The sequence below is a fragment of the Lampetra planeri genome, chromosome 5 (assembly GCF_965212315.1).
Source record: "Lampetra planeri chromosome 5, kcLamPlan1.2.h2, whole genome shotgun sequence".
Classification (NCBI taxonomy): Eukaryota; Metazoa; Chordata; class Hyperoartia; order Petromyzontiformes; family Petromyzontidae; genus Lampetra; species Lampetra planeri.
Window position 1 is genome coordinate 2620445 of NC_136111.1, and position 21874 is coordinate 2642318.

The window sequence follows — 21874 nt, forward strand, 5'->3', positions numbered from 1 at the left end:
TCCAGCACCTGATTCATTGTGATGCTATTCTTCTCTCCAATATCATTCTTCTGAAAGGTAAAGAAAGCTTCTGCGCGATTTCAAATGTGAAATGGTGCGAAACGAGACGTTCAGCCGCCGCTCCTCGTGCTTTAAGCGTGGCGAGCGCAAGGGATGAGAATTGAAACAAAAAAACCTTATCTGAACTGCAAATCGCAGCTCGTAAATGATCATTTATTAGAATAAAACGCTGATAGTACGTCGTGACTGCTCTGATATGTCAATGTGCGTGTGTGTGTTACAAGATCGTATTATTTAGCCTCTGTGCCATCTGGTTGTGTGGGTAAAAAACAATGTAATGTGGTGATCACAATTAACGTGGATAGGAAATGACCACGAACGCGTCTTTTGTAGACTCAGTGTAAAAATAAATAAATCATGGAATGTTTTATATATATTTAAAAAAAAATTACGGAGCCTTGCTGTGATCTTGTATATGCTGCCATCGTTTCGCGGAATTTGTATTGGTACATATTTCGTCGAAAGGTGCAAAACCATCAAATTCTACCACGGTGTAGAGAAATACCAGCAGCTCATAACACGGGGAGACAACGCAGCAATATCATTAAGCAGATCACATAGTGGACGTTACGTGCGTGCTATGTGTAAACGTTCACGTTGGAATTTATTTTTTTAAATATAATAAATTGCCATATATCGACGTAAATCCATTTCGCATCACTGTACCGCTGCTTGCTGGCGTACACGTCGCATGAATACTGATAAGGCGAGACCTCACAAAGCCGCCACCGTCTTCATTTCATACGCATTTTAATTGTGGAGCGTTCAACTACCCACACACAAAGGAGATTGCTACTCTCGATACGCGGCGAGAAGGCGATGCCCGCAATTGCGTCGTCGAGTTCGTCGGTGGCTCGTGGTTTTAAGTTGATCACTCTATTAAAATAGTTCACCCGCATGATGCCCACCAACAACAGCAAAAAAATAAATCACAGTCATCATTCGCGTGCTTATATTTTTAGACTTGCCTTGGCGAAAGCTCACGTTGGTCGCTCGGCCAATTCGTTTACCGAATGTAAACGTTTCATGATCGAGATTCGCGAATTCGACGGATCTCGTGCAAATGAGGGGCGCGTCGTGACGTCTCCGGCGCGCGCGCACGGCGCGCTTTGGGTTCGTGAAGTAGTCCACTCGAGTGGTGGTGGCGTGCCGTGTGGCGATGTCCTGGGGTGATGGACATTGCTGGGGATGCCAGCCACTCGAAATCATTGCAGCCACGGACACCTACCGGCAGTTGGCACTCGCATCACATCCTCTTGTCTCACCAGATGTTGTTATACTCGTCGTCGTCGTTATTATTGTTGTCATGGGAAATAATATAACGCGTGCCATTGATACATTATTGTTCAGATGGAATTCGTTGTTGAATGTGACACCCATTAATTGTACACCGTTGAAAGGTGTGGGAAACTAGGTCTGAATGAATGAACATTGCCTGCATTAGATTGTCTAAAATGTGTAGTGTAGGTTGGATGTGCGCCTACGCAATGTATGTTTCCTCTGTATATGTTTGTGTGATACAGGTTACACAGTGTGTGGCGTAACCAACATGAGCGGTATTGCTAATCGTGAGTGCAGTACACAATGAGGATACGTGGCTCTTCGGCAAAACGTCACAGTAATAAGTGTATGTGGGCGTTCATCCCCACCTTGCGTGCAGTACCCTCAGTGGGGTTTAATACGACATATGGGGTTTTAGAAATGTGTAATCTTACCTCATAATTTCCTAAAGAGACATGTGTAGTGGAGAATGGTGAATGGCACATTTGATATGCGTGTCGCTTTAGCATATAAAACGCAAGGTACGGTATATACGATTTTCAGCACAAACGGAAAATAAATACAACCATTAGTCTCCCTTATCTACGGTTCCTAAAAACGTTTATTTAAAATGGCCACCTTGAAGTGGTTTCAATATGCAGCGAGTCTCATCCACTTGAGGTGCAGCCGACTGATGGAGCAGCCACCGAACAGCCCCTCCTGATGGTGTGTGTGGGCAAACGGCATCCACGGCTTCACAGCATCCCCGACGCATTCACGAATGCCGTGTTCACGAAAAAGGGGCACGTTGCTTAACAATATTCTGCAGCTTCAGTTAAAGCAATACACAAATTATCGTAATGTGTAGTTGAGTTAAAATCAATTGAAACAGATATCAGCCTGTTGGGGCCTTTGACATCGAATGTTTCTTGGTGGCCTAGATGGTACTCCAGGCTCATTAAAGCGCTGACTTTTTACTTGAGATGATACAAACTACACTTTTTGAGATTCTAATTTTGATCTCGTGTTCATCTTCATTGGGTTTCTTATAAGCCATTCTCAAATGATGTGAACAACTATACACGTTCATGTTCTTCCACGTCTTCTGAATTTGATTGAATTTCAGTTGTCGACCTGTAGAGTCGGCTTCACAGGCAGCTGATTGTGGTGCCAGATCACGTGTCAATCATGTGTCAACCATGTCGGGTTCCTGTGCAATATTCCAGTTTATTTTTGCACTGATTATCTTAATTCATTAACCCACGTCCACACGGACTATTATTGATGCAATACATCAACAATAATCAACTATGACATGTGGAATAGAGCGTGGCATGATGGCATTGTAAAGGCAACGAGGAGGAGGAGGGGGCATTTGTGATGGAAGGGACACGTGTGTAGGCTTGGATGAGAGGCAGGTTAACTGAGAAAGGCGTAGAGCCACATGGTGGTCAGACCGCGGAGGTCGGGTGTAGGCTATTCAACAGTTGTGGTATGTGGCAGAAGGAAGCAATGCCGAGATGTGGCGGCGGCATTGGAATAGCGCTCGCCATGACGACCTCGTGATCTCCACGTGTGCGCGTAACTTTACCAACGTGATTATTGCTGGCATTGGCCTCGGTCATGTGATGAAACATTTCTGTTACGACGCAAATTAAATTCAGGGACAAAGGAATGAACTTGGGAGTTTCCCTGGGGTGGGTTTGCTGGGGGGGGGAGGAGGAGGGGGTCGGGCACGTGGTCGGGGGTGGAGGGCAAATATCCATGTGGGACCACGTCAAGTGGCCAAAGGGGCCCCATGAACGCTCGTAATTATGATGGCACGGCACCAGCGTAGCGTACCCTTCCTGTCTCCTTTGTTCCCACACGCGTGCCCTTAATTTTTCAGACGTGGAAGGATGTTCACTTCACCAGCTGCACGGTCTTACAGGGTAAGGCAATTCACGCCGCCTATGGATAATGTAACATATTCATGGTGTACGTTTTACACTCGACGTTACAAGTGCAGCCCTTTTGTCAATCCACTGTTCGTTGAGTCCCTCCCCCACACCGTGCGGGACATATGGGTTTATTTGACCTACTTCGTCACGCCGATCAGTAAGGGTTGGTGAAGGAAGGGCGCATAGACACTGGAGAATAGTACAGTACAATAAAAAAAATTCGTCACTGCCCTCTGCGGACAATGCAAGCCCTGCAGCGACCTCCAACACCTGTTCGTTGCGGTCATCCATCCAATGCATATCCAGGCTCAACTTTGCTTAGCTTCAGAGAGACCAGGTGCATTCTGGGCAGCTAAACATGATGCGTATGCATGCGGTGTGCTGTATATGCCGTACGAATAATGTACAAAGACTGAACCCCCCCCCCCCTCACAATTAACATCGTTTGATGCCCACCATTAAATAACCTGCCGTACCCGAGTTGGCTAATGTTTTGGGAAATGGCCGCCTATTCGGTGCAGAGAGAGATTGGGGGCAGCCTAAATGTTTTGACTGACATTTGGAGGAAGACTGTGGTGGTGCCTTGAGAACACTGACATTTGGACGTACAATACCCCCTTGGATGACATTTAGCGATAGTTGGCATAAACGATTTTCATAACGACCAGATAACTGGATCGCAAACCAAAACCTATAAATCTGCAGCAGCAAAAACAAAAAAAACACACTTAAATCGTTTCGTGTAAAGCAAAAAAAAATTAGCACGTGATGTAAATAAAATAAAAACGAAATCAATATGTGTACGTGCATTGATCTAAATTAAGCAACGACAAAAAAATGACCAGGTTGAATCCGCCGCAGCCCACTGCAAGTCAATAGATTAACGTTTCGTTGTGAGTGCAGCAGTTGAAGACATTGTTATGTTAAGTAGGTCAACCATTTTTAGGTGTGACCATTCATGCACTGTTCGTTTGCTAATGTATTCCCACGGGGAGATACGAGAACAATGCTCTCCAGCAATTAGCCACATCATTACACTCCTTACACGACTGCGCTATATGTCGACTTTGTCCATCAAATATTACACACGTTCTGTCCATCGATAAAATACACGCACACAAGACCGTGCACCGAGCGTTAAACAGTTTTACTGTGTATAATGTTTACACGTACAAATGAATGTATGCAGTCCAGAGGATGGTCGGTGTGTTTTGACGTTGCAGGCTTCTCTGTTTATACCAGGTCGTGTCTAACTGGAATTCACAAGCGATGGCTGGTTTTAAGGAAAGCCGAGCTGAGCTCTTTAACCCTGCCGAGTGAAAAATGTCCCATCTTTAAAATATAGCAAAATCCTGCCCTCCTTTGAGCCTCATTCCCATCAGAGGCCAGCATGACATCGCCTACAGCCGTGCGCACATTTAGGGTCCCTCGAACCGACGCCAGCGAGGTGATAAACCGCTGGGCTCGTGTCACCAAGGTGGGCCGACCAGGCACATCCAAGGAATCTTTATCCTCCTGCTCTTCAGACGAGTGCAGCACATGCAAATCGCGTCTACGTACATACCTGAAGTTAGATGTTTTTAATTTAGCAAGAACAACAAAAATGCTGGTTATATAGATGTGTGGCCTCTTGTCTCAGCGTTCGAAGCAACAGATTGTCAAACGCTTTCTCTGCCTCGCTCGCCGTGTATGTCAGTAAAAACGTCACGGCTGCCATTTTTGTCTTCCTTTCCAAAAGGGCCATTTTATAAAATCTTCCACTGTGCCCTCTACTAAGGCTGTGTTGACGACGACGGTGGTGATGTCTCCTTCCTTGCTTGTAGACAATTGCCCAAGAAAATTCACTTCGCTTTTTAAACATTATATTGCATGCATAAACGACTTCTGTATACAGTGTACTACTGAATTCATCCGTATACTGGAATGCATGCATACATTACATTAGTATACATTATGTACTGTGTAGATATTTTTTTCCTATACAACCCCAGTATGGGGTAAATGTGCTGCACAGACATCTCAAGTAGGATGATGGGTACTTGCTAGGGAGTGGCGTTAAGATCAGCAGGGGGGAACGTGGGGGGGCATTGCTATGTTTAGGAGTCTGGTCCTGGGCTGCTTTATTGTAAGAACACCCAGTTTAATGTCATTCTGTGATCACGTTTTTTTTGTTTTTTTTTTTACTATAACAGCATTTTTATCCGCAGCACTTGCCCACAATGCTACCACGTTTCCGGGAGGCACAACCGAGACACGTTGTGAGCTGGTGGGAGAAACAATTGTAACCAGAACAAAATGTAGAATTATTCAAATGTTTCCAAACACCAGGAGAGCCTTTCTAAAACCGGAACTGTCCCAGCCAAAGCCTTTACCTTTCCAACAAATTGTTCTGGCCAGGAATGGGATGAATCGATCATTGGCGAATTCAATCAAAATTTAAGCTGAGCTTCCATATTGAGTTTAAAAAGCACAAATATAATGCAATCACGTTTAACTTGCCGGGTCCACTGCTAACCGTAAGAACAGCAACAACTGGCTACTCAGTTGCATCTGCATCAACATAGCAGCGGCCCTGGCGTGTTTCATATAAAATATGCCACTTATGAGCAAGAGTGGAAATTGAACCCAGGATGCTGCTGACATCATAGACTACTGCACTACTAACCACTCTTACTCCGTGGTAACCAACTTTTACCTCTCACACCATGGTAAATGTTTTTAACTCTCAGACCAAGTGCAGTGCTTTAACCTTCATCATCATAGTAGCACGAGAGAGCTCCTCAAGCTGTCGGCATATTTATCCCAAAGATGCAGCAATTCGTTTAGCTCATGCACATGAGCTGATCTCATTTTCTCCGACTCAGAATCAGAATATTTATACTGGAGGAGGAATCCGATTAGCTTTAAAGCTCTTTTTCACATATGTCCAGTAGGGGCATAGGATAAGAACGTTACATCAACAAACAGTACAAAAATACACTAGGAGTGCAAAGTACAACAAAATTAAACAAATCGCCCAAACACAGACAAATACAACTAAACCATCCCCATCCTACAAGGCAAATCCCACTGAGCTATTAACTTATTTTTCAGAAGCAACCTGGCCACAAATAATAGCTGAAGAAAGTGGCCCATCATTTGGACATTTATAGCACCAAAATAATAATTCTCGATCTTCAGCTGTCATCCATTCTCATGGACATGTCCTGGCTAAACCCAACTATCTTAAGAATTCATATTTATATATGTAGTTTGTATATGTTATTTAATCCACGTGTTGCTGTTTTATGTCTCTAATTATATTTTCTAGCATTCAACTATCCACGTATATAAATTGTTGACAAATATCAATGAAACAGAATAAAAAAAAACGTTAGGATTCAATTAACTACGTGAGAAATGTGAGATTTAGGAAAGGTTTTTCTACCACTGTCTGAATACATCGCATTAATCAGAGTCTGGGAAATACTAATGAATATCAAATATCATCCAACCAAGCCTCTGTAGACTATGACATGGCATTGCAATTAGTGGAAAGTAATGCTGTCATCCAAGTGCTCACAGGCCAATGCATAAATAAATGTATGGTATTCAAGTGCATTTCAAATACATTGTACTATTGTATATCACCCCGTTAATTAATGATTTTATATCCATAATACACGACGTAACTTTACTTAGAGCATTTTAAATGCATTATACACGGCATAACATTATATACTATTTTGAAGATATTCTACACCGCAATGGCATACTTAGAGCATTTTTAAGGTACAGTAAATTAAATTAAGTACAGTCAGAATCAGAATATTTATTTATACTGGAGGAGGAATCCGATGAGCTATGCCCAGTAGGGGCACGGGATAAGAATGTTACATCAACAACAAACATCCTAGTATGAGAGGATCTGCTGCCACAGGTTTCAAGTTTCGTATTTCTCTTTTTACCAGGTGAGAGCTCACGAGGCCCAGAATAGTTCCGTTTATTAAGTTCTTGAGCCAGCTGGCCAGAATTGTGAGGAAGAACAAAAAACTTAGCCCACTATTCACTCAGGGCAACTGCAGAGCACAGACAAAGTGTTTCTCACCTGACATAAAAACTAACAATAGAGTCTCGATTGTTGGAGTGACCTGGATCAACACCGTGGTGAAAGCAATATCGTTAAATAAAATACAACACGTGTGTGTGTGTGCGCGCGTGTTACTCGGCCTATAAATGTATAATTGTCAAATCTTATAGATGATTGAATATAAATTCCGAATCCTCCAATTCCTAGGTCCTCCGTATGAACAATCTATAAATGATCAGCTTCACATTTAACAACATACATACAGTGCACGTAATTATTGTACTTTAATATGAGATTGTTTTTCCAATTACGTCTATATTCGGGAAATTTTGTCAGATAAGTGGTTCCACTGCTAATTGAACTAGGGCTGGCTAGCTTAAAAATATATACCTACCTAATAATGCAATGTCTGCTCACTAATACGCCCACCAATTTACATTCAGCGTTATAATAATGAGCCTGCATAGAAATGTAGCACTGTGCAGTAGGTCACTTTCACGAACCATGTAAGATTTTCCCTTACAGACAACTTGATCATTCAGACACACACACACGATGTTGTGTGAGGGCAGGTATTCTCTCACCTGAAACACTGCCAACAGAGTGTGCCCAGACAGATCATAACCGTACACTACTCGGAACGACAAGCACCACTCGAATGCACTGCAATGTCTCTATGTATATATTAAAATAAATCCATTACATTTCTGTCGATGCTTGACGACCAAGAGGGCCCCTCCAGCTGAACTCGATAGCAGCAGCGCCTTTCCTGGCCCCTCAAGCTGCCAGCTCTCCTCCCCCATCTCAATTTTTTGTATGATTTTTGTTTTTAAATAGACGTGTGCAGCTTATTGGTCCGCCCGTCATGTGCCCATGGCTACAAGTGTCCATTTTACTGGACTGACAAAAACCTCAGCATCTAAGGTCGTGTCAGTCTGCTAAGAATTCACCATTAAGGGGGAGGGAGGGAAACAAAGGAGCACAGCTTTCTGAAATCCTAAAATTTAACTTCAGTGGAATGACAGGCCCTGAGCCGTGAATAAAACAACCGGCCCCGCACTCCGATGGAAGTAGATAACTCGATGAAAATAAAGACGGGCACGATTCCCCACTTGTAAAGCAAACGAAAATCCCACGTGTTCCGGTGTAAACAAATATGACAATAGTTCCACACAACTGCCAGCATTCCAGTGAGATAACCAAAGGTTAAGGGAGAAAGTGACATTAAAATAACAAACGCATCACAAAGCAAGTTACACGTGTACCTCTTGCACGGGGTTTTGTTATCAGCCGCCTTGGCTTAGACCCCTGCACACCATAGTCCTGGCATCACCGAGTCTTTGGCTGTAGCCACTGCTGGTGACACTGAGACAATCAACCTCCCACAGTCCGCCGAGAGATGCACGCCAACTCTCATGAGCCCCCTAATACCACGGCCCCTGGCTACCGATGAATCTGGCGGACACGTGGCTTTGTGTGGTCATATCCTTTGGTAGGACACAGTTCCCAGCCGGTTGCCTGCAACATCCCAATGGGACAAAAAAAACTATATATTTTTTTTGATAGGGGTCAGAGTTGCCTACAGGTGCAATCACGGGCTCGCTAAGCGGGAGGGATGGCGATACTCTGGGAGGAGCACGTGGATTGTCCAAGGCCTGACCATGACATACCTGGCACCTGCTGCAGGAGGCTAACAGCGACTAAAAACTGAGCATACGAGCTGAGAGTACAATGACGCTGGCTCGCGTGATGACGAGCCGCAGCCAACGGTGGTGCGCGCACATAATCAAGGGCTCTTTGGGAGGCACGGATTTGGTTGTGGGGTCAAATAAAATGTGTGAATCTCCCCCATACTTGCTGGGCTGTTAGGCAGTCAGGAGGTGGCAGTATCGCAAAATGGATTCAAGGCATTTGTGCAGCGGTCTCTTCACAAGGATGGGGGTGTGCGCGTTATTGAGGCGCCTTTCGGTTTGATTTCGCGTGCAGACATTTATTTCCTTGGGAGAGGATTGGACGCGCGTTTCTATAGCCGAACCCCCTGCGGAAAGCAGACTTTGTGAATTAACGAAGGACCCATTATTGACTGTGCACTATAACAGCACGTATTTCTATTTGTTGCCAGTGAGATGTGTGTTATTCATACTTGGTTCAGTTATTGTGATTTTGGATCCAATGGGCTTGTAGCTCGGCCATCCCATTATTGTCAATCATATAAAGTACACAGTGTAATTGTCACGCATCTGTTAATGATGCTCATTTCAGTACTGCACTTAATGAAAATGAATGTAAGCTAATACATGAATGCAAGCGATAAGCAATTAATGGGATTTTTTACAGTTAAATTAACACGAAACTAATTGCTGAAGAGCCACTCCAGTTATGGGGTTATGTGGGATGTCCAACGCGTCGCAAACGATTAAACGTGTAAATATGACATTTTATTCACATTGACACGTAATTAAACCCTATCCCATTTAATTAACACGTAATAACGTACCAACAATAAACGAAATATTGACCATTTCAAATGCACAATTAAATAGCGCTTAGAATCCACATCTGGACTTTACTGTGCGGTTAAATCCCGGTCGTTGGGCATCAGCATGCGAGCACAGGTGCAATGCTTGGGGTTGGTTTGATGAGAGGATGCCTGATGACATTTTGTTGTTGTTGACGGGCCTGAAGAATGTGTAAGTTGTTTATTTATAAATGTAATGTCAAATTAAAGTGACAAGCCAGAGCATAAAGGGACCCCTGGACACAGCACGTGGGTCGCCTTGGCCACCCAAGGGCACGGGTTCGCTGAATTCCATGCAACCGTTAAGTACGTATAGTTGATAATTGGTGTCAGTTTTGTTGCCAGATAAAAGGGTAAAAATCCAATTATCATATTTTGCTACTGGCAAAGGAGGTTCCAATGGTGTAAATTCTTACCCCGAGCTCTCATACTCTGATGGTGCATTGTCTTTGAGTTGTGCGCCTTTTGGCGTCATCTGGTCCAACACCATGTGAGACTAGGCTCTAAGAAAAGCTGTCTCGGGTGTGGACCAATCAATTTCAAGGACAGTGCATACATTATTAGAGTTGTGTTTTTGTTTGCATTCCGACCGCAGGTATTGTGGTCAATGCAAACATGACTCCTTGTAAAAAAAAGTGTTAGTTTTGTTGCCAGATAAAAGGGTAAAAAACCAATTATCATATTTTGCTACTGGCAAAGGAGGTTCCAATGGTGTAAATTCTTACCCCGAGCTCTCATACTCTGATGGTGCATTGTCTTTGAGTTGTGCGCCTTTTGGCGTCATCTGGTCCAACACCATGTGAGACTAGGCTCTAAGAAAAGCTGTACGTATAGCTTTATAATTGCCAGTGCACAAATGCAGGTCAAATGTATGTGGGGTTTTTTTTTTAAACAACGGTTAAAAATAGCATTTTACACTTCCTAGAACTGTATTGCTAAGCACATCTCAAATTCCCCGCACGAGATAAACACAAAGCATGACTGCGTGCAGCACAAGCAGTGGGTGAACGGAGTTGCAGTGGGGTTTTTGGTTTGTTTTTGCAATCGTTATTTATTGATTTATTTTAGAAGCTCATCTGCTTTCAAGAGGATTCACTGTATTCTCCAATGGCAATTCTTCGTCGGCCATTGCCTATCTACTGCTGGATGAAGGCCTCCCCACACTCTCGCCAGCCCACACAGGTCTCCGATGCCACAATCCATATCGCTGCGGTGCATCACCTGATCTCATCGCTCCGTCTCCACCGCCTTCGCCTGTCATTCTGTCACCAGTCTTGCCCATCATCCACTATCCATCCCTTCCAGCAACGGTCTCCGGGCCTGACCCCAACTCCGTTCAGCACTGTTGGCAACGTACGGTGCTAAAGAAGTTCAGCACACATGCATACTTGCCTTAGTCATGGGAATGACAGCACGTGTAATAATTAAGTCACGTAACTGAACACATAATTTTCAGGTATTCTCTGTGCAATGCTTGATTGATACTTAACCCCTTGGTGTGTGTTGCTGGGTACGTTGCTGGTCACACGACCGCCTCGGTCTTTATTCGTGTTCTTTAAAAGCACTTGCCCCAACAGCCTACATGGGCTAAACAGGTGATCTTTGTCACACTGTGACATCGTTGATTCATGCGCTACGATCACAGGAACTCAGCTTTGCTTCCTGACCAATGCACAGCATCGGTGGCAACACGTGTCTGGACTGGACCTGTCCCGAGTGAGGGCCCCTTGGTCTGGAGTGTGAACATCAGCACCGGGAGGGGGGGGGGGGTAGGTGTGGTGAAGCCCAAACCTCCACCATGCCAGTCCGAGTTGATAACCCACCCCAACACTTGCCCCTGCAGTCTGTAAGGCTCAATTGGCTTGTTACAACCACACACCCATTTAGCACACGATGTTACGGGAAGCGAGATTCAAAACTAAAATCAGCTGAGGCTTAAATTTTTAAGAAGCGCTCAATGTGCAGAAAAATGCCCGTGTGTACCGTGGGTATGTAAACAGTAAACATTGACGTGTGCTAATTGCTGCTAATTAGCGCGTGTCATTTAGCTCCTAGCCCTTGGGATTCGTGAGTTTCCACATTATCGAGTCTCCGAGTCTCATATACACACTGTTGGCTCCAGGAGCACGGCTAGCTTGCCTTTTTTTTATTATTTTTACGGTTCATTGTTAATTCCTGATGCTCAGAAAGCCACCCTTGGGATTTTAAGTTGATGAGTTGCTGCCTAAGGCACGGAGCCATTCTAAGACAACCTTGTGTCACTATGAGTTAACTTCTTAATGTCCGTTGCTTAGGAGGACGACATTCTCGTCATTCTTAGCTTGCATTAATAATTTTTGAGGCGCACAGGTACAGGATAAGGCACCTTAGAATCCTCCGAATGGATTGGCTGAGAACATTGTTAAGTGACTATTCATCATTTGGTGCATTTGGTATTCGCTCAATTCATATAGCCCAGGGCTATCACGAAGGAGCTCTGGTTCACAGACAGTCTGAGGTAGTTTCACAGTCGGGGGCGATGTTGCTATGTTTAATCCCATTCCATTATTTTGCGGGTAAATATTTTCAAACGTGGCATATGTGGAACATGACACTGACACACGATGGCTTATTAATTTCAAATGACGTCAGGATATTCTTTTTATCGGTCACTGAGAAACAGACTGCGAAATATTTTACGCATAATACACATTAACCAGGGCGGCCATGCAGATTCAAACCACGAACCTCTCCAACAAGCAGCGAGCACGATATCGCTGCGCGACGTCACCGCGCCGATGTCTCCGCTCGAGCGTAAAACATTGTACATACCAAGCGTTGGTATCTTCATGCACACTTGTTTTGTTTTGTCAAACAAGAGTATGCTCAAGCATATGCCACTGCTGGTTGCACAGATTTAAGGGACAACAACAACAACAGCAGCAGCAACATCATCATCACGCGAGCGCACTTGTTCAGATACGGTATATCACAACGTCTTCTGGGCAATCCTGCAGATTAGAACGATATCCAATTTAAAAACAGGGAAGATGTGGGGGAATGTTGATGACATCACACCACCTATGCAAGTCCCAAGACTGGAGGAGATGTTCACACTTCCCGGCAATCGTCCTCGCGATGCTGCTCGTAGCTGCAGGGCGAAACGTCGTGTGAATGGTGTTGGTTCGCTCGCTCCCACACGGCCGCTGTGCTGGAGCAGCGATTCGTTGGGGCGTTTGTTCACGCGGCAACTGTGATTGGCTGCGTCAGGTGGCGGAGGGTGTACGACACAGCACTGGCATTTTACTCGCCCAGCGATCTGATGCAAAAAATTTATTATGAATCACGACAGTTCCTGTTACATTATTTACGGGTTCGTTGAACGATTTAGGCGTCAATTGCATGTGAACATTATTTAACTTTAAACACAATGTAGTCCTGTACTTAATGCTTTGCTTTAGAGAATCAACTGGTAGATGCTTCCCAAAAATACACGTCAGTATAAAACGTCTCTTTGAACCGTTATTAATATTACACGTTAATATTAATTAATAATAAATAATTCATAATTATTATAACCAATAATAATTAATTATTAATAACGATGCTGCACGTAAAATGTATATTTGGACAGTTATTGAGAAGAACGCGGCTATCTTCCTTTCCGAAACTAAGAGTGGCATTTTTATGTTCCATAAGCAACAAGCGTACAGGGGGGGGGGGTGGGGGTTGCATTGCTACTCAAACCTATGGGATTAATGAGCTATTTTCGGCTTGAAACGGTTTCGGGAGAGAAGGTTTTAAAGTGTGTGGCGGGGGGGGCACAGGGGATGGGATTAGTCAGGCTGCCCCGCTTCCTACAATCAGCAGTAAGACGTTCCTCGTTTGTTGTCACTCCAGATCGCATTGAGCGAGGTGCATGGGCAGCTCACGGCAAGCGTCGTGGAGGCAGCGTCCAGAGAGAGATAGCCGGGAGGCGGCGGTGGCCCAGTGGACAGCGCACAAACTCGGGCCCCCCCTGAGTTTGATTCCTGGCCGTGGGTGACATCGGTGGCGAGTGGCATCGCACCGACTCACGCTGGCATTTCCGTCGTACGGCTGATCTTGACGCAGACCAACGGCCGTAACGTTTACATTGAGGTGGTTGTGCCAGGTGATTGCGTCAGGAGTAGCGGCGTGTGCCGCTGTGATGCCACCTCCTTCGTTTAGATCTCTGTGCGAGTGTAAATCGGTGTCTAGATGGGTCGTTGGGTCTCGATGTGAATCGATGGATCTCTGTATGAGTCTATGGGTCTCTGTGCGAGTCTATTGACCCCACAATGGCGCTGTGGAAGTTGCACCACTGGCTTGGAACTGACAGGGCAGATGAACGCGGACATCGTGTTGGGCTCCCTGAGAGACCCTTTGACTCCCTGAGAGACCCTTGGACTCCCTGAGATACCCTTGGACTCCCTGAGAGACCCTTGGACTCTCTGAGAGACCCTTGGACTCTCTGAGAGACCCTTGGACTCTCTGAGAGACCCTTGGACTCTCTGAGAGACCCTTGGACTCCCTCAGAGACCCTTGGACTCCATGAGAGACCCTTGGACTCCCTGAGAGACGCTTGGACTCCCTGAGAGACCCTTGGACTCTCTGAGAGACCCTTCGACTCCCTGAGAGACCCTTGGACTCTCTGAGAGACCCTTGGACTCTCTGAGAGACTCTTGGACTCTCTGAGAGACGTTTGGACTCCCTGAGAGACCCTTGGACTCTCTGAGAGACCCTTGGACTCTCTGAGAGACCCTTGAACTCTCTGAGAGACCCTTGGACTCCCTGAGAGACCCTTGGACTCCCTGAGAGACCCTTGGACTCTCTGAGAGACCATTGGACTCCCTGAGAGACCCTTGGACTCTCTGAGAGACTCTTGGACTCCCTGAGAGACCCTTGGACTCCCTGAGAGACCCTTGGACTCTCTGAGAGACCCTTGGACTCCCTCAGAGACCCTTGGACTCCCTGAGAGACCCTTGGACTCTCTGAGAGACCCTTGGACTCCCTGAGAGACCCTTGGACTCCCTGAGAGACCCTTGGACTCTCTGAGAGACCCTTGGACTCCCTGAGAGACCCTTGGACTCCCTGAGAGACCCTTGGACTCCCTGAGAGACCCTTGGACTCTCTGAGAGACCCTTGGACTCTCTGAGAGACCCTTGGACTCTCTGAGAGACCCTTGGACTCCCTGAGAGACCCTTGGACTCCCTGAGAGACTCTTGTACTCTCTGAGAGACCCTTGAACTCTCTGAGAGAAGCTTTGACTCTGCGGTGTTCCCAGGAACTTCTCTAGGTGCCAACTCACCGTCGAGACTTCACTTTTCCCGGGTCCAAGCTGACCACGTAAAAATAATCGTTGCTCAGAATCGTCGGTATGGAACGCTTCATTGGTAGAAATATCACAAGAGATTTCCATTTGAGGGGCAAAAAAAAACCGTAGAAGTAAAATATATATAATGTAAATGATTCATATTATGGTTTTTATACGATTCCGCTTGCACCTTTTAGTCAAAGTAAGACCACATTATGTAAACATCATTAACCCCTGGTTGGTTTCCTCTCCTCCTCCTCCCTGTTTGACTCCCCCCTCTCACCCCCCACCGCATCTCACCCCCCACTGCCCCCCTGCCCCCCCCTGCCCCCCCCTGCCCCACTCTACTCACAGAGACTCTTCTCTTGCTACTTGTTCACATCGCAATTATTATTACGAAGGGCGCGTGAGATGCGCCATGCCCAGCCCAATCGCGTGTGAACATCAGGCCACGGGAATCTGCCGCCGTGGCCAATGAGTTACGGGCCCGCACGGGGGCTAATGGTTACAAAGAGGCAGAGCCTCTAATAAATTAAAACTCCACCGGCCATGGACTCGGAAACCCTCCGAGAACATAAGGCAATCGAGTGTTTGGATCGACCTCTGTATTCTCGTGTGAAACACCGATATGCACGGGGGGGGGGGATTAAAATGAGATAGGAACTGTGACGTGAAGACTTAGTAGGCATGGATTCTGTGGCACCAATCCAGGCCGGGGTTGTGGGGACGGTTTATTGGGCACTGCAAATACATCCATGTACACGCAGAAGCACCTCGTTCTTAACACACATTCATACTCGAGTCATCAGACGATTCACCCTCTCTGCAGTGTGATGAATCGTCACCACGTTGTGGTCACGCATTGATTCAAACGTCGATTATGATTGTGTGTTTTTTGTCTCGTTTATGTTTCATTCGCATTGTCTGTTTCCACGTGCGTGCTTCATCTTGATTGCTGTCCGAGGCCAGTCCATTAGCCTTCGGGATAACATTTGAGCACGTCATTTACATAAATCATGAATAATTGATTGCAGTGGGCACCAATATGAACACGAATTGCCATCGTAAGACTCTGTGGGAACCCGTGAGTCGTTGAATAGTTAGTTGCCTGATTGAAATTAATAAAAAAATTCCTGCAGAAATTCCAGAGTAATTTGTGCAACTCCGAGTTTGTGTACGGTTTGGCTTTTTTGCATTGAACGGGGGCCCCAGATTGTATACGGAGTGCTCTTACCAATAAGATCTGGCAATCTAGCAGCATTTGTTGAACAAGCCTGATGGCTGATGAGACCTAAAAAGTTGAAACCAGAACTGGAGTTTGCTCGCTTAAACAAATTCCAGTTGTTAACGTTGGCCTGGAAAACCAAGATGTTGATGGACTAAACATTTTAATACATTTTATTTATATTGTGGCGACAAGAGAATGTAATTCTGCTTATCCTGTACATGTGAATATTAACTTTCCTGGAGACACGTCCTGGTAGGGCACATACATCGGACCAAGGAGTGGTTTATTATCTTTGCATAGGGGATAATAAAAAGCACACTCTTTTAACAACATGATAGAGTTTTATTTAATAATAATACTGCAGTGCTATTCCTGTAGTGCGCTGGTCTTGAGACTCAATACCGTACCGCTTGAGACTTACTGTCAGACCGGCCTTGCTGTGCACGTCTGCTGAATGCTCTATGTCAGTAAAGCACTTTGATTGCGATTCGAATTGAATGCAACTTGGGAAACAAAATGTGGCAATCAAAAGTGACAGCGTGATATTCATTTACGCAAACACGTATCATTGCTGTGACATGCCACGAGCACACACAGCTACAAATGGGCTACAAAGACACAGCGTTGACTAAGCCATTATAAACTCATCTTTGGAACATTCCTCCTCGAATGTCACACTTCCACGCAGTAACGACGTCTCTCCACCAGCTTACGGACATTTTTAGCATTTGACCGTGGCGGCTGATGAAAACAAACCATCTGCAAAAGTCGATGTGGCACTTTCCGACTGACAAATATTACCACAATTTGTTGGCAAGCAATTACCTGTCACAGGGACTCATCATGGGATAATTAAGATATCGGCGGAAGGGATAAATTGTACGGCGTGCGTGAAGCGTGGCTACTTTAACACATCTTTCGCGCAGCATAAAGCTCACTCGTTTGCGTGTGGATCTCGAACATTTTGCGTAGTTTCTTTAATCCTACCCATTTTCGCCCACATCACAAAATGCTAGCGCGTGTGTTTCCGCTTAACGCCAATGCTGCTTGGGAGAACGCTGTCTTGAACGTTGCGAGTGCCTCTCTTCAATGTTCTCTCTCTCTTTCTCGTTGTTCGCCCCCTCCCCCCGCCCGCCTGCAGGAATTCACAATACGGTTGAGTATGGGGAATGCTGTTGTGGCTGTTTTAATGCTACTTGAAATCTTAGCACGAAACTGGGATACGGTCTGTGAAGCGAAGAGTACACGCCCAACTGTGAACATAACTGTGATCTTCGGCTGGAGCGCGCTGGGCATTCCGGACATACTCAATACGGACGACCTCTCCGGCATCCCGGTGGCGATCAACCTGAAGAACAAAGTGCTGAACGAGACGAGTCCCACCGGCATCATCAACCAGCTATGCAGCCTCGTGTCCTCGGAGAGAATGAACGGAATTGTGTACGGTGACGACACTAGCCAAGAAGCCATCGCTCAGATTTTGGATTTTATATCGTCGCAGACGTTGCTGCCCATCGTTGGCATTAATGGTGGCGCTTCCATGGTCATGAGCGGAAAGGTAAGCGCGCCCGGTTTGACCGGTCACAAAATAATAATCTGTACGTTGACACGACGGTTCGTACGCGCATGTGCAGCGGAACTTTAACAATCTCAGACAGTCGTCGCGAATGTCGGTGTTGTGATGAGAATGGGCAGAGCAGTAAGTGACCTGGTTTCGGCATGCTTAGTGCAGATAGTGACAGTTAAGATACTATCCATAATAGAGGTTGTTTGGGTTAAATGGCGTAAATGTAAATGTGTCGTTAAACCTGCCACCAGCCGACGCAGCCAATTAGGAAGGTTTGTCACGTAAATAATACGTGCCAATTATTTGCTACTCTTTGGTTCTTTCGGTAAAGTCACGTAGGTATAAAATAAACACAAGCAATCATCATCAGGTGGGAAAAACCCTACAGCAAAACAACATTACTGCTGTGGTTTTCTCACCTGATGATGATTGCTTGTGTTACAATCGAAACGTGGTGATTTAATTCATTTTATTTTATACCTACGTGACTTTACCGAAAGAACCAAAGAGTATGGATCCCTGCAGTCACGAAAACTTCAAATCAAGATTGAATTCTTTACTAGTAGAGCACGCCGCCGTTGTGTGTGGAAGAGTAAACCCACAACATGTACAATTCGAGTACAATGTTTTGCCAGTAATCACAACTAGCATCATCAGAAGACAGCCAGAATTGTGGAAAAATCCTCCCGTTAAAAAAACCGTTGAATACGCACACTCACTCGCAAGAAATATAGACACGAATGGATTGCATTGCACAAGCCGGGCGGTGCAACAGCGATGGCGGTTGTTATCTCACTGCACTATGAACCTAGTTATTCCCAATTCCCAGCCAATGGCTAACATCAGTCATGAGTGGCGGGTCGTATCTGATTCTGCAGTGTGGTCTCACATTCACCAACCCGCACAGAACGTCCGAACAACCCCCATATAATTCTAGATTTGAAGCTTTCGTGACTGCAAGGATTCATACTCTTTCGTTTTTTCGGTAAAGTCACGTCGGTAAAAAATTTAAATAAGTAAATGAAAACAACTAAATTGAATCACGACGTTTCAGGCGCAACACAAGCGTCCTTCTTCAGGTGGGGACAACGTAGCGAAAGCACAACCGCTTAAGTGTGTCTGTATGTGATTTAATGTAGTTGTTTTGATTTTTTTTACCCCTATATAATTGGCATGGCTTGGTGAGGTTTTCATCCAGCAGCAGATTGGCAAGGGGCTGTAAGTGATCATTTTTAATACGGACTGAATAACTTAAAATGTCAGTTCGTGATGTCGTATGAGGGATATACGAGGGATATGTTTGTTTTAAGTGCGTGGCTTGGGGGGTACAACATTTTGGAGAGAAAACAAAACTGGTGTAATTAGTTTTTCGCACTTGCAGACATACACACGCAATTACCGAGATCACATCGAGAGAAAACTTAAGAAATACTGTACACGGCGTGGTAAATCAACGCCTGCACGTCACACGTGTCGCCTACACTCGGAGCCGTTTAAAGAACGAAACATTTGATTGTATTCCAGCGATGCAAGCAACCAAAACACGCTAATTGTATCGAGTGCTGACATCGCCATGCTGTGACCGACTGCCCACAGAGTGGGCAAAGAGGTGTGAAGGAGCGAGAGAGGGGCGTTAGGGATAATTCGATATTAGCTACATTTATCACGGAGTGTACGAAGCCTACACTCGGGGCAACGGTTTTAAAATCACTCGCATATTGATAAGAGCTCGTTCTCTGGGAACATTACATTTTGATTTGCTCTTTCTTGAGGGTAAATTGGGGTGAGGAGAGACTCACGACAACACTTTTGGGGTGCACCGGCCTCTCACGTAACACGCGAGACATTTCCCCAACACTGCCAGGAGATCCGGCGTCGTCATCAGCCTGAAATTTTCCTCCACCAACGATGACTTTGACTTCAGGCAGGCACAGAACCCCATAGAGGGAGAGGAGGGAATGTAGGCAGCGGTTATTTATACAGCTCAATCTACTCCCTAACCCAGGGACAGGGCCATCCCAGATGCCGGGCTGCAGATAAGCGTGCGAGTTAGCAATTATACAGCTCAGACAGGGGAGGCGAGATGGGGAGGGGATAGATCCAGCGTAGAATTTGCTAAGCATCGGATTTGCGATTGATCAACTTGACAATTGATCATTTTCGTTTGATTTTGTTGTTGTTAAAACGTGGTTGGAGATGTTTCCATTGGCAACAGTGGTGAAATTGGCGAAACAATTTGTTTTGACAATTCGATTCCTACTTACGTCTTATGGCTAATGCCAGCGATATATTGGAAACCTGTCCTGTGCCTCTCTTAGGTCGACTAGGCCTTAAATGAGTTGTGTGATAGCATCAACACTGTGGAGACAAAGGTGGCCAGGAATGGTGCTCACCACACCACCCGCTCGTCAACTGTGTGGGCCTTAATAGGTGCTCGCTAATAGCACTTGACCCAACAGTATATGTAGACCATATAGGCAAAAATTGGATTCGGTGTTAATAACCAATTGTGTTGCAGGAAAGAATAAACTTATTACTCTTGGAAATCTTGAAAACGCCGAATGAATGAGGAAACAATATGTATTTGTACTGGACTGAGAGTACCTCGAAACGCAATGTTCACTGCTAACCTCTTATTCGTCCAGTCTCTGGGACCCACCCTGGTTTTCTAGGTATTTTTCTCTCTTTCGGCAGCAAATCATGTTTTCTGCAGAGCTAGTCGTATCCAACTAACGTTTTCAATGGGCCCTTTTTTTGTTCCTACCAAACTGCAAAAGTAGAATTTGCTTTTGTTGAAAGAAGCTAATTTAAAATAAAAAATTGCTTTAGTCAACAAGCCTTCGAGATTCACATATAGATTCTGGGCATGTCCCCCTGACTTCACATTTTCCTGCGATGCCAGCACTGCCACTTTTTCAAACGATACCATTACATAACCGCGACACGTAGCCACAAACAAAACAAACCAAAAAAAATCACCTTCCACAACGAGATTGGATTAAGAAAGAAATGACAAGAAACTGTATCAGTGGATTAGGTTTTTGCTATAAATAACATTCCGGCCGAGAGCTATGCACAACACACGACCTCATAATTCATTCCTCTTTGCAAAGTACACGCTGCCTCTCCTATGGTAGATACTATAAATTATCTTGAAAGCTGCCAGTAGTTCGGCTGATTCAATCACATCTCGCTTTCTTAGATAAGTGATCTTTGGCTGACTGCAAATGCGATAAGACTAGTTTTATACGCAAACAAATTGACAGCCGCAAGTTCATTCTCAGTTTTAACATTTAGGACCTTACCCTCTGGTTAAATGGACTTGCAGATTGAATCCCTTGGGTTTCAGAGGCGTTTGGCATTGGCAGAAGTTTGACTCAGCACTGGTAGTCAGCACAAATGGAGTTTTCTGCCTGCAATGTGAGCAAATGTTTTTTTTTTATTAATGTGCCGATTTTTTCTTTTTTTTCCCCAGAGTGCTTTCTATGCACGATTTCATTCTGTCACTGGCCCCAAACCTCGTCACACCCCTTGTGCAACGTAAAGGGGAAATGCTCGTCATTGCCTGTGACGTGCGTCCCAAGATCTGTCGTGCAGAAAAATTTGGCTGAACCCCCACAATCCCAAAACCGTTCGTGATTCCATGCAACAAAAAATCTCCTCGACTCATTTGCCCTGTGAACATGGCCTGGCGCAAATGGCTTTTTACCCTGAGTACACGGTTGCACGCTCCCCCTAGAAACAATTTGTCTCAATAAGAACTGCAAAGTCTAAACGTAGCTTTCCTTATCTGCAATTTATTTTATAACGCTGCTGGCATAGGCAGCGGTGCACGAAGCACGATTGACAAAACAAAAAAACTCAACAGATTCATCAGTAACGATGCCTTAAAAGAAAAATGTATAATAGACGATGTTT

At 45.1% G+C, this 21874-nt stretch overlaps 1 protein-coding gene across 1 annotated transcript in view; it reads left to right on the forward strand.

Annotated features, from left to right (window-relative positions):
- The first annotated feature begins 4650 nt into the window (after window positions 1-4650).
- LOC144718556 (glutamate receptor ionotropic, NMDA 2C-like) overlaps window positions 4651-21874 on the forward strand; it is a 61836-nt gene continuing 44612 nt past the window's right edge. The window contains exons 1-2 of the mRNA XM_078593926.1: window positions 4651-4737; window positions 17531-17947. Of these exons, the coding sequence (XP_078450052.1) occupies window positions 4651-4737; window positions 17531-17947 (504 nt within the window). The remainder of the gene's footprint in view (window positions 4738-17530; window positions 17948-21874) is intronic.